At 37.2% G+C, this 11,909-nt stretch overlaps 5 protein-coding genes across 5 annotated transcripts in view; 4 read left to right on the top strand and 1 right to left on the bottom strand.

Annotated features, from left to right (window-relative positions):
- Window positions 1-1,335, top strand: part of BATDEDRAFT_27929 (uncharacterized protein) — a gene marked incomplete at both ends in the record, with an annotated part of 2,661 nt that extends 1,326 nt beyond the window's left edge. The window contains 3 exons of the mRNA XM_006682134.1: window positions 137-363; window positions 500-570; window positions 720-1,335. Coding sequence (XP_006682197.1) covers window positions 137-363; window positions 500-570; window positions 720-1,335 — 914 coding nt within the window. The remainder of the gene's footprint in view (window positions 1-136; window positions 364-499; window positions 571-719) is intronic.
- Window positions 1,336-1,699: 364 nt separating this feature from the next.
- Window positions 1,700-2,474, top strand: BATDEDRAFT_32423 (uncharacterized protein). The gene has a single exon (XM_006682157.1). It carries the CDS (start codon window positions 1,799-1,801, stop codon window positions 2,006-2,008), a length of 210 nt encoding a protein of 69 aa, XP_006682220.1. The 5' UTR covers window positions 1,700-1,798; the 3' UTR covers window positions 2,009-2,474.
- A 616-nt stretch (window positions 2,475-3,090) lies between these two features.
- Window positions 3,091-5,423, top strand: BATDEDRAFT_91949 (uncharacterized protein; the record flags this gene model as incomplete). Its single annotated transcript, XM_006682217.1, has 1 exon — window positions 3,091-5,423. Exon 1 carries the CDS (start codon window positions 3,186-3,188, stop codon window positions 5,421-5,423), a length of 2,238 nt encoding a protein of 745 aa, XP_006682280.1. The 5' UTR covers window positions 3,091-3,185.
- A 2,862-nt stretch (window positions 5,424-8,285) lies between these two features.
- BATDEDRAFT_27931 (uncharacterized protein) lies at window positions 8,286-9,110 on the top strand (the record flags this gene model as incomplete). Its single annotated transcript, XM_006682135.1, has 2 exons — window positions 8,286-8,968; window positions 9,017-9,110. 2 exons carry the CDS (start codon window positions 8,286-8,288, stop codon window positions 9,108-9,110), a joined length of 777 nt encoding a protein of 258 aa, XP_006682198.1.
- A 1,579-nt stretch (window positions 9,111-10,689) lies between these two features.
- Window positions 10,690-11,550, bottom strand: BATDEDRAFT_91977 (uncharacterized protein; the record flags this gene model as incomplete). The annotated part of the gene is made up of 1 exon (XM_006682263.1): window positions 10,690-11,550. One exon carries the CDS (start codon window positions 11,548-11,550, stop codon window positions 10,690-10,692), a length of 861 nt encoding a protein of 286 aa, XP_006682326.1.
- Window positions 11,551-11,909: the final 359 nt, after the last annotated feature.

Here is an 11,909-nt window from a genome sequence, read left to right on the forward strand (position 1 = left end):
ATTTTTGTATCAATTTCTCACGAGTTTTGGATGTGAATGCATGTATTGTGGATTGTTTAGGCTGTAGTGTGTTAATGGTAACTATACTGATTATATTGACTGATTGATTGATTGTTTTAAAACATTTACATTATAGTCTCGTCCCTGATTGAGGCAGTTAGGATACTGCAGTCTGGAAAGCAATGCGACTCTACAGTATCAACCATATATACTGCAGAGTCCATTGCACCAGATTCAGCAGTGGCTAGCCATTCATCAGGACCCGTTGAGCATTATACCGATGCTCAAGCATCTATGCTGTCATACAGCTATGCTAAACGGGTTTTGGCGTGTGACAAACCGCCTTTTGAAACTCGGTATAAAGTAAGTTGGTTGTATTAGTATAAATCTTGGGTTTAGCTTTGAAATTGCACAAGCTGTGCTGGATTGATACAACTGTATAGTTATGATTGACTAATGTTTTATTTATTGGTATGTGTCAACTATTTATATTTGACAGGCTGACCAGATGCAGTACACAAGCAGTAAGCTTCCCGGTGAAGCTGATAGATCAAAAGTGTGGCAGCTCATGTCATGACTGAGTGATTCTATCAGTCTCTGTGAGTATGTGCGCGAGTTACAAGTTTCTGGTTCAACAATCGTTGATAGCAAAACATCCACTACAGTCAAAAATAAGACCCAATCACGGTACTCAACCAGATCCTGTTCAGTGTTTGCAGTCTCTGCAGTGGTGACTGGACCAAACTCATGATTGCTGAAAACATGGCAATATCACCGCATCAATCAACCAGTACCGTTTACTCGACCACCCAATGCATCCATGACAAATATGAGGTGCTCTCGATTGATTCAAACAGTGCATCTGCGTTTGATGCAACTAGACTGGTATATGTAACTGAATCTGTGTGCATGCGATTGATCAACAGCGATTTGTCAGTGTACACGCAGACCAACAATTTGCGTGGTATCAGTCCAATCCAAACTACTGGCAGGGCAATTCGAGGTAATATGAACTCGATTGGGAACGTTGATTTTTTCATATCGATGGACGAAATGCGACAAACAGTCAAATACCTCACCATGCAAGTTGTATCCTTGAAAACTGATATGGCCGCTGTGACTAGCGCATTTGGTCAGTTGCAGAGTCAAACCAATGACATTGTTGTCATGATGACCAAACACGACAATGTCATTCGATCATTACTGGAACAGATCTTGGTCAAACTGGACTCTGGTTGCTCACCAACACCTGTAGTTGTTATACCAGTTGCGGTATTCGAAACCATTTCCACGACTGTGAACATCACCGCAACAGTGACTGTGTTTTGTCCATAAAGTCAATCCAAGTTGTTTATATGCGACAACAGCACGTTGCACACACACGCAGACTGTCGATACGGAATGCCAAGCAACAATCGACTTATTCCGTAATCGTGCAATTGTTGACATAAATGCCATTGCGGTCAATGCTGTATCGACTGGTGTCAAACCTTGAATGAATGCTGCAACTCGCATTTGTTTATTGCGTTTTGCATCGAATTCAATGTGCACACTCAATAAACTTTGTGGTATTCTGGTCACATTCCGTATCAATCTGCAACGGATTACCAACATGCATACAATCAACAACACGATCAGATTATTAGTGGATCAATCTATTGCTGTCAAACTTGTAGTCATGACTCAACTCGGTACAAATCAGGTCAAGTTTGATCCAAAAACTCCAATAAAAAACATCAACCCGACCACTGAGCTGGCTGCTCGTTGATGATTTACTGATTATGTGGGTTTATTGTTGATGGGTAAGCGTGTAAACTGTCGTACACGCAATTTATACTGCGAGTTGGTGGTCAAGTCTGGCAATCTGCATTCGCGAACTTGTGTGCAAGCAGTGTTTTGTTGGATCTCAAACATCCTGCAACTCGCACAGTTGTTTGCACAGTTGCTCGCCTATCAATCCAACTGGATCTGCAACTCTGTCAAGCAAATCCGTAGTGCAATCTGCTGATGTTGATGTGACTACAATAAACACAAAACTCACCGAAATAACACTTGCTGATCTGACAGGTCAATGAGTGACACTCTAACCATTAATACCAAACAAACAACGTTTTGAATCAACAATCAACTGTCATGACAATTGGTAACATTCGTGGTCATTTGGCATTCATCTCAAACCATCACATCAAACACATTTCTAAAATCGATTGCTGGACAACTCAACTCGGTGCACGAGTCCGCATTACTGTGTCAGAATTGTTAAACATTGGTAATGTGAAATATCATAAATAACGAGATATTTCAGAGACTCGTACGCGACGCATATATGTTTGAGGCGATGTCTATCGCAGCCATCACTTGTGCAATAACAAGAGACTTTCTCAGCTATGACGTCTAATTCACGGATACGCATAACCGTTATTTATATCTTTATAAAATGATCAATGTTTTCTTTTATCAATAAACAACACAATTAACTCATTGGTTCATTCCTTCATTCTCATCTTTTACTTTTGTGATATTCCTCCAAAACTATACTACATTAATATGTTGTCATACGTCCAAGAGCAACAGTATTGTTGTGGTGTGATGTTGGCAACTACACACAACTTGACATGAATGACAATGTTGATGTCGAGACTGTCAATGTATTACAATGTATTGGTCAACAGTGACTGAGATCAATGACAATATTGCAGTCAATTCAATCCAATTGTTGATTGGAACAATCATTATCCACTTGTCAGATTCAGCATGTAAATGCATGTTTTGTAACATATTTACCAATCCAACAATTGACTGATTAACAATAATTAAATATTAAAATGTTGAATAAAAGATTCGAGTCATTATATGAATGACGTAATCAATTGAGTTGAATTGACACTCGATTGAACAATACAAATAAACACATGACAAATGTTTAAACACTATTCAAAATGTGTGAATTTGAATACATGACAAATTAATACAATTTGACAGTTTTAATTTCACACAAAAATGTTTAATATTCAAAGCATGTGAATTTGTTTCACATTGTTTCAAACAATTAAATTTTGGATTTAAAGTCCAATTTTTTCCTTTCTTCATTCCATTACATTCCATTCTTATTTATTCTACTCACTTCATTCTACTCCACTTTATTCCATTTCTTTTTACCATATCTCTTTTATTTCATAATTTCAATGGAAAACAGACAATTTTACATTCAATACCTCCACAACCAGCCAGTTGGTTTGAGAACTCATATTCTCAACACCAATACTTTTGTCTGGGTTCAAACCCTGTTTACTGTTGCTGACTTGGTTGTAGCCATCGTTGTTGAACCAACTAGAAGGCTTTCTGGTATCCCAGAAGACTATGGTCCCCTCACCATCCATTATGTGGTGGATGGTCCAGTCATTGCTGGGAATACTCTGTTGACCTCCATCCAGGAACCGGTTGGTTCCTACGACCAACCGCTTGTCATCAAGGCCAAGAGTAATTTTGTACGGAGTAAAAGTGACCAAGAATTCGTCGACGCCAATAATTTGGCATTGCAAACCCCAAATGACGCTTTCAAGTATTTGATATATCATCTGGAAAAGATTGTCAATGTCTCAAGGTTTCCAAATAACGCCGTATTTCACGACAATTGCTTGGAGCATCGTCTTAATAGGAGGAGCACTAGCTATGCGATTGACGATGTTGATAATGTCAAACTGTTTCTTGCTGTTTCTGGTGCAGGAAAAACAAGGATGCTTCTAGAGTTGCTTTATTCAAACTTTGGGTACTACTTCACTTCCAAGAGCTCTCAAAAAGACTTTGGTTCTAAAGACATGTATCAATGCCGGATGTATTGCGACAGTAAACCTAAACTCGCTGAACTCACTCAACATGCTATCCAACTGTTGTGTTTCGTTCGGGTTTCTGTTTGCAACTACTTGATAAGCAAGGGATTCAAGGAACCTTGGCAAATTCTTCTGGCTCAACTCCATCCTATCGCATTCTTTGGGCTTGACTTGTTTGAGCGTCTTTTTACAATCCTTGTAAAAGATCCTGGAATTTCCCCAACTGCTATTATAAACCCATTTCCTTTTACTGCCATTGATGAAATCCAGGATCTTGCAGAAGGTCTTTGTTTACATTGCCTGCCAGGGAGTAAAACCCCACGTCCTTTCTTCTCTCCATTTGTATACCATTCCAAAATGATGGGAATATTTCCTCATTTCCTACTGTCTGGTACCGGTATTGACTTTGAATCTATCAAAGAGCTAATGGAATCCAGTGTTATGAAGAGTGGTCAAGTCACAGATTATGTAGTTATATCAGATTTCCATCCTTTGACAAAGCTCGAGGTCGAACAGTATGCTAGACAATTTTTACAAGACCATCAAGTCAATCAACTGGATGCTATTGTATCAAGAATTTCAGACTTTGAATTATGTCATGGAAGACCACGTTTCGTATCGTATATTCTGGATGCATATATGAAATCAAATGATATTGACACTGCAATTAGCAAATTTATCACTGGAATATCTAATATTAATGGCCAGATTTTCCCGCTTAGATTCTTGAAAAATGACCTTGATGGAGGCATTCGTTCATTTGACAGAGTCATTGATGGTGATACCCTGTCGAGAATCATTCGCGACGCATTTCTTGATGCCATTTGGGAGGGAAAAATGCAACTTAAAGTGGCAGACAATGACGGTGCTAATGCAATACGTTACGGTTTGGGATTTGGTCAGACTGTCGATGGAACTATATCTTCCATTGAAATTCAAGAGTTGGCTGTAATCGAGTGTCTTCGCTACTTTTTCCCCTTTGCGCCCATTGTCAAAAGTTTATACCAAAGAATTGGCTCCTCTTTTAACCCTCAAATGGTTGGCTATTTGATGGAATACTTGGTTGCGTTTGCTTTAGTAGCCAACCATTCTGGTTCTGATGCTGCCAATAGTATCAAGGCATCCCGAGATTCTGCATCCGACTATTTACAATGTGATGATTCAAGTCAAGTATGCTTTCCCGATCATATGTGTGGACCAGATATCATCTACAAGTGTGCCAATACAAAGACTGTATACATTGTTCAAATCAAATTTGTCAAGAAAATGTCAAAACAAGAAGCTGCAAACGCTTACAATACTACAGATCCTGAACGCTTTTATTGCAAACGTAATGGCGATGGAGTGTCGAAAAAACTTGAAGTGTTGAAAGGGTTTGAAGAAAAACGAACTTACCTTCTTAGCACTTTGTCGAAACTACACGAATCAGGCTACTCATTGCAACAGACTCTGGTTATTCATACTGCTGAAAAGAACCCTGTTGATGTTCAAGGTATGAGAATCATCAATAGTCAAAACTCTCCCGAGTTTTTTGACAAAATTGGCAACGGTGTTTGGGATTTTTTGAATTTAATTAGAAATAACCTTCAATAAAGTTTCAAGATGAGATTGATATACAGATTGGATTTTCAAAATCAAAAATAACTTTGATTAGCCATATGCAACCAACACCAAACACGGAACCTTGAATATGAGCTCAATGGTCAATTTTATCATCATGAATCGTAATTGCAAATAGAACTTGTTCCAAAACATAGGAATCCAGTCGTCATTATAAATATTCTTGCATTGCATTGCATACACAACTCCATTTGTGTATATTGATGGGTTTTGCACAAAACTGAATTGATGCTAAACTTGGAAATACTGACGATAACAAGACAGATGCATGAATGCATTCACTCCATTCAACAACAGACATAGTTGCCAAGATCCAAACATGTTCCGCAACAAGTGATTTGTATTTTTACAGGCAAAAGTAGATGCTACCAGTGTAACATTTGTCAATTCTGACATGTTCAAAGTAATAACCAGCCAATAGTCTGGATTAAACAACAACACATGATGACCGATCGTCATTCCAAACACCAGGACAATGCAAAGGGTTCAACATGTAGAGTCAATCATTCCACCACAATCAGAATTGTAAGTCATTGGATATTGGCACTATTGAATCACAAAATAATCAAACACACGATCGCATAGCTTGTCAATGTTGCAATGCATTGCATCGATCAGTTTGATGAAAATGTTTTGAATCTGATACATGACTGTTATTTTATAACGACGGCAGCTTCAAGGGTGACAATCAGCACTTTTGAAATGGATATTCAGAAAACGCCAAATACACCATGGAATCGATCAATATACAAACATCGCTGTTGGTGTATGATCAACCTCGGTAATATTCTAGAATGATCTTTTCAACTGCGGTCATGTATCCAGTAATCAGATAGTGTCACCTTGATTATGGATAGTTATCATCACATATACAATCCATTACTACAACATATACTGTCACTGTATACCAAATACTTGACTGATTGTTTGGTTGGTCATATTTTGTGCAGTTTAAATTGATCCCATTTGTCCTTTATTGGTCAATCTGTATATAAATCAGGTTATTCAATGACTTGCTATCATACAAATTCAAATACAGTCTATGCACATATTGACAACTATGCAACAATTGGTTGTTCTTGTTGGAATATCCTGATTGAACTACCAACAATGGCTATTGCACACAATATCCTGCCAATTGTGATTGTGATTGTATTCCACATCCAATTATAGATTGTAATCAGTCACAATTGCCGTGTTTGATCAAGTAATGGTTTGCATTGATCATGATACCATACATCACGATACTGCCAGATCACTGCACACAAGTCATGATCAATACAAATGCATTACTGATTGACATTGATTGACACCATAGATGCAGTCAACCAGCACAATACTGTTGGAATTGAGAGTTTTAGTGTTTCAAGCATAGTGCTGACACCATTGTGGCAACCATTATCATTAGTGTAAAAGCTATATGATGTAAAACGACATACACCATATCGACTATAATATGATCAATGATATATTTTATCGCATAAACAACCAGTTTTGTTACTATATATATTCAGTCCATAATTTGTTAAACATTGGTAATGTGAAACGTATTAGGCAATTAATGTGAAATATGCAAGATGTACTTGTTTGAGACGATGAATATCGCCACCTTTTATGCAATAACTATATGGTAATTAGGGACTTTTTCAGTTATAACGTCCAAGTCACTGATATACATAACCGTCCTCGTTTTCTTATAAAAGAATCGATACTTGCTTCTGATTAATAAACAACACAATTCATACATTGGTTCATTCCTTCACAATCATGTTTTTACTTTTGTGACTTATTTTCCAACTATGTACAACACGAACACGTAGTTATATGCCCACAAGCAACAAGACTGATTTTACAACAATGAGTTGTAATAGTTTGATATGAACATGATGACTCGGACTCTATTCAGTCGGATTAACTCGACTACAATTGGTCGTGTATATTATGATTGACACGATCAATTGTAGTTGAACTCGAATACAGATTGACTGTTGAATCACAATGCGTGGTATCAGCAACATGATGTGCTATATAGTGGAATGTATACGCTAATCTGACATGTGTCATGTAGTGTGTATTCGATCAATATGGGTATTAGTAATCAACAAGTCATACGATGTTTGTGTTCGAGTGATGCAATGGAATACAATGGAGTGGAGTGGAATGAGTGCATCAATCCAGAATACGAGTCAACCATGACATATGATCATAATGTGTGGTTGATACAACTATATAGTGATAATCGATGTTGATATAATAACACACAACATGCAATGTCAACACAACAGTTGCAAGTCATTGATCATCAATGCCAACACAACAGTTGCAACATGAACTGCATTGCATTGATTCAGTTGATTGATTGAATTACTGGACAATATGTAATGATGATTGATCGTGTCGAGTTGAATGCAAAGTATCACCAAACCACGACATGTTTGAATCATGTCAACCACAACACATATTGATGACCATCCAACAACTGAGTGACATTCAGTTGTTAGATGGTCTTGTTTAAACATGCATTTGTTCATATTTCAGCTCACTAACCCTTTTTAGGGTGAATAAGGGTGGAATACACAATCAATCATATGATACTCGAATGCATAGTCAAGCAACGGTCCAACCAATATTGCGGTTGTTATATAAATGGATATCCCTTTAAAGTTGGATATTGATGTCAAATCACCATCAACCCTGATAATAAAGCCAATCCCTTAGAACGGTCATCCAATATGCTTTTAATATTATCCATCCAATAATGGATATAAATACAATCCAGCCTTGCTTGTTGAATACCAATAATTACAACTTGTTTGATCAATACAAACCAGTAAAATGAAACTCGCAGTCACAGTATTGGCATCAATCTTGTTTGCTTGCTCGGTCACTACAGCCAAACCAGTCAATCCCAGTGCAACTACAAGTGCAACTACAAGTGCAACTACAAGTGCTGAAGCTAGCACTTCAACCGTCATCCCAACTGCAACTGAAAGTGACGAATCTAAGCATCGGGTACTTTCTTATGAAGGATCTGAATTTTCAGTTGATCTTAGTAAACTCTCAAAGGATGATGTGAAGTTGATCAAAGAATATCTAGAAAAGGATCAAAAACGTGAAAAGGCAAAGAAAGCGTGCGACTCGGCCAAATCTGAAGAGCTCAATCAAGAAGAATTGTTAAGACGCCTAAGTGGAAAGAATTACAAACTGTCACTAAAATATTCGAACAGGAATGATCCAGTGTATCAAGAAAAGAAAAGAGAAATTAAACAGAAGCTTAATGAAGAGAACGAAAAATTATTCAGCCTTCAACAAAAGCGTCTGAAACTCGATAAAAATCTTTATCACGCTGGCTTGTTGCTTCATATGGCCAGAAAAGAACTTGCAGATCTCCTGTTCCAAAATGGTCCAAGTACAGCATCACTTTATTCTCGAATCAAATTTCTGAAATCAAATCCCAGTTTTGTTGAAGATATTTACCAATCTTTTATTCTCCGACTAAACAAACAGTCGGGATCGGAGTAAGCCTCTACTAGTGGAACCCAGAACAAATCAAAACATCATAAAAGTCCATCATCATCAAGCAAAACGTCTACAGACCAACCCACTCAAACATCATCCAGTACACAAAAATCTTCCAAATCTTCCAAATCCCATTCTTGATTTTCTCGTTTATGGAAAACTTCCAAATCCAAGAATGAGCGCAAATCATTTTCGAGTCCACCCAGTTCTGAAGATTCAGATGAATCACCCGTTTGATTTGATTGCTAATCTGAACTGGTTTCGACTGACTCGATTGTGTTTTTATTTGAATAAAATACGATATGATACAATATGATTACCATTTGATATTTGATATTGGATATTGGATTTGCATGCATTGTATCTGATTATTGTAAACAGTCTTGGTTGGCATGATATCATAGTGTACATTGAGACTTGTATTTCCAACACAATACAATACAATACAGTTGATCATATATTGCATAGTTGTACACATTGATGATGCTGACATGCATGTGTGTATTGTGTCGATATGATATTGCTTGTCAATATGACATGACATGCAATACCAACAATAGTCATGTGTACAGTATCAATATGTTGCACAACTGTAATCCAAACAGGTCAACACATGCCACATTGTAGCAATGCAACCAACTTGGTACAGCACATGTCAACATACATGTAGTGTAGTGTAGTATACACTAGTAGTGATGATTCGACCAACGACATGCATGGTTGTAATATTATACATGAAACCACATGCTCATGTCCATGTCCATGACTATGGTTATAGTGACATACAGTGTTACAATGATGGGCCAGCAACAATGTGATGGAACTGGATGTGCAATATCAAAACCATGCTCAGAATACGTCATATAACGACAACTTGCAGTCGTATTGACATAAATGGATCACTAAATAACAGTGTCGTGGACTGATTGACAATACAGCGGTATTGTTGGTGGTGATTGACATGCAAACAATAGTTACATTACTGACATGTACAACCATTGTTGTTGAACTAGATCGCGATCGTATTCGAGATTCAGAACACAACAAATGTACAGAGTTGTATTGACAACATCGATAGTCAAGCACAACATATCGATTGCAATACATGAATCCGAGTCCAAATTTGATGATCGTACAATGTATGATTACTAAGAGTGCACAACGTGTAGATTCAACACTATAGTCTGATTGTGTGTCATGATGGTTGTTATAATCAAACACGCAATTGCAGTCAATGTGTAGTAACCATTGTATATTGCAATGCATAACACAGTCACTGCATGATGGATATCAAAATGATTCATTTGACACGAATACGGTTGTCAATACAACACCATCAATACCACACCACATATATTACATTGTAAACTGTCATAAAACAACACTAATTGACCAATATCAAACCAGTTGATGTTGCAATCTACATCCGACTTTGAACAAGTGTATTGATACGTTTGTTGTACAATACACGACATGGTCAGTTGATGATATCATGCAACTGACAAGTGATTGCAAGTCTGACTGATAGTTACAATCAACACTGGTTGTTATCAAGTCATTAATGTATATGTAATAAACCGTGTCAATGTATCAATCAACAATCCATTAACTGTCAATGTAATACTCAACACAATATACACAAACATGCAATACAAAATCAATATTATAATTTTTGGTTCATTTACAATACTTGCAAATATCAACAAAATAAAGTTTAAAATTATTCAAAATCTTCGAGTTTCAAAAGCGTCTTCAAAATCCGATTCCGCTCCTGATTCTGCTTTTCCATCAAATCTTTCAATCGTTGTCTTGCCTTTACTATTCTGTCATTTGGTGAAATACACTCTTCTCTCAATATATTTTGGATTTCTGGCTTATGCTTTGGTTCAGATATCTTTTCGCCTCTTGCCAACGCTGACTTTTGTTTCAATTCAATAGTTACATAATCATAATAGGCTTGGCATTTCTCTCGTATTTCTCTAGACGTCTCGATTTCTTTCAAGTCAAGTGCGTTCTGATCTTGGGTCGATAGAGTCTTTTGATTTAAGCCAGTAATGCCAGACTTGGATTTATCAGTTGGTTGTTTTCGACTTTGTTTGAAAGTACTTGGACTAGGTTGATTTACTGGCTGTTGCTGACCTTTTTTGCAAGTGTCAGAATTGATTAGATCCATTATGTCTTGCCATTGCTCTTCGGAAGTGCCTGGATCAAGTTTATCAGTTGGACGTTTTCGACCCTGGCTGTAAGTGTTTGAACTAGGTTGACCTATTGACTGTTGCTGACCTTTTTTGGGAGTATTCGAGTCAGCTATATCAAACAGTTCTTTCCAGTCATTGAGGGTGTCTGAACCAACTTCATCTATTAGGTATTGCCAATATTTGTCGGAGATGCTTAGACCGGGTTGAATAACTATGTTTTGCCAGTTTTGGTCAGAAGTGTTTGGACTGGGTTCATTAGTTGGACCAGACACTTGACTGGAAGTGCCTGATGTTTGGGGCGGACTATTGTTATCAGTCGGTATCAGTATTGCATTAGCGGTTGCTGTCGCACTCAGTACGAGTAAAATATCAACCAATTTCATCAGATTGATCAATGGGCTTAAACAATTGGTACAAAAGTAGTGTTGAAACTGATGTTGATTATGAAACTCGAAGCATTCGATTGTATTTGTTTTTGTATATCAAGTCAATCCTTTTAGGTTAACTCATGGCACAGAGTTATTTGGTTTTTGTGATGAGCCAATATCAAATCACAATATAATGTTATTCATAATATGATGCTTTTACGACCCTTTGATCAGGTATGTTGAAAAGCACCCTTTGAGTGTTGTGTAATCGCAAACACTTTTACAATCGTATTCATGTAAAATGGTTCACTTTATTCATTTTGCTTGTATTCTGCATTGTAATATGCAATGGTTACTACACATTGACTGCATTG

The sequence above is a fragment of the Batrachochytrium dendrobatidis genome, assembly GCF_000203795.2.
Source record: "Batrachochytrium dendrobatidis JAM81 unplaced genomic scaffold BATDEscaffold_15, whole genome shotgun sequence".
Classification (NCBI taxonomy): Eukaryota; Fungi; Chytridiomycota; class Chytridiomycetes; order Rhizophydiales; genus Batrachochytrium; species Batrachochytrium dendrobatidis.

Excerpts from the sequence above, each read along its gene's own strand:
- BATDEDRAFT_32423 (XM_006682157.1), top strand. The coding sequence starts at position 1,799 with ATGGGTAAGCGTGTAAACTGTCGTACACGCAATTTATACTGCGAGTTG.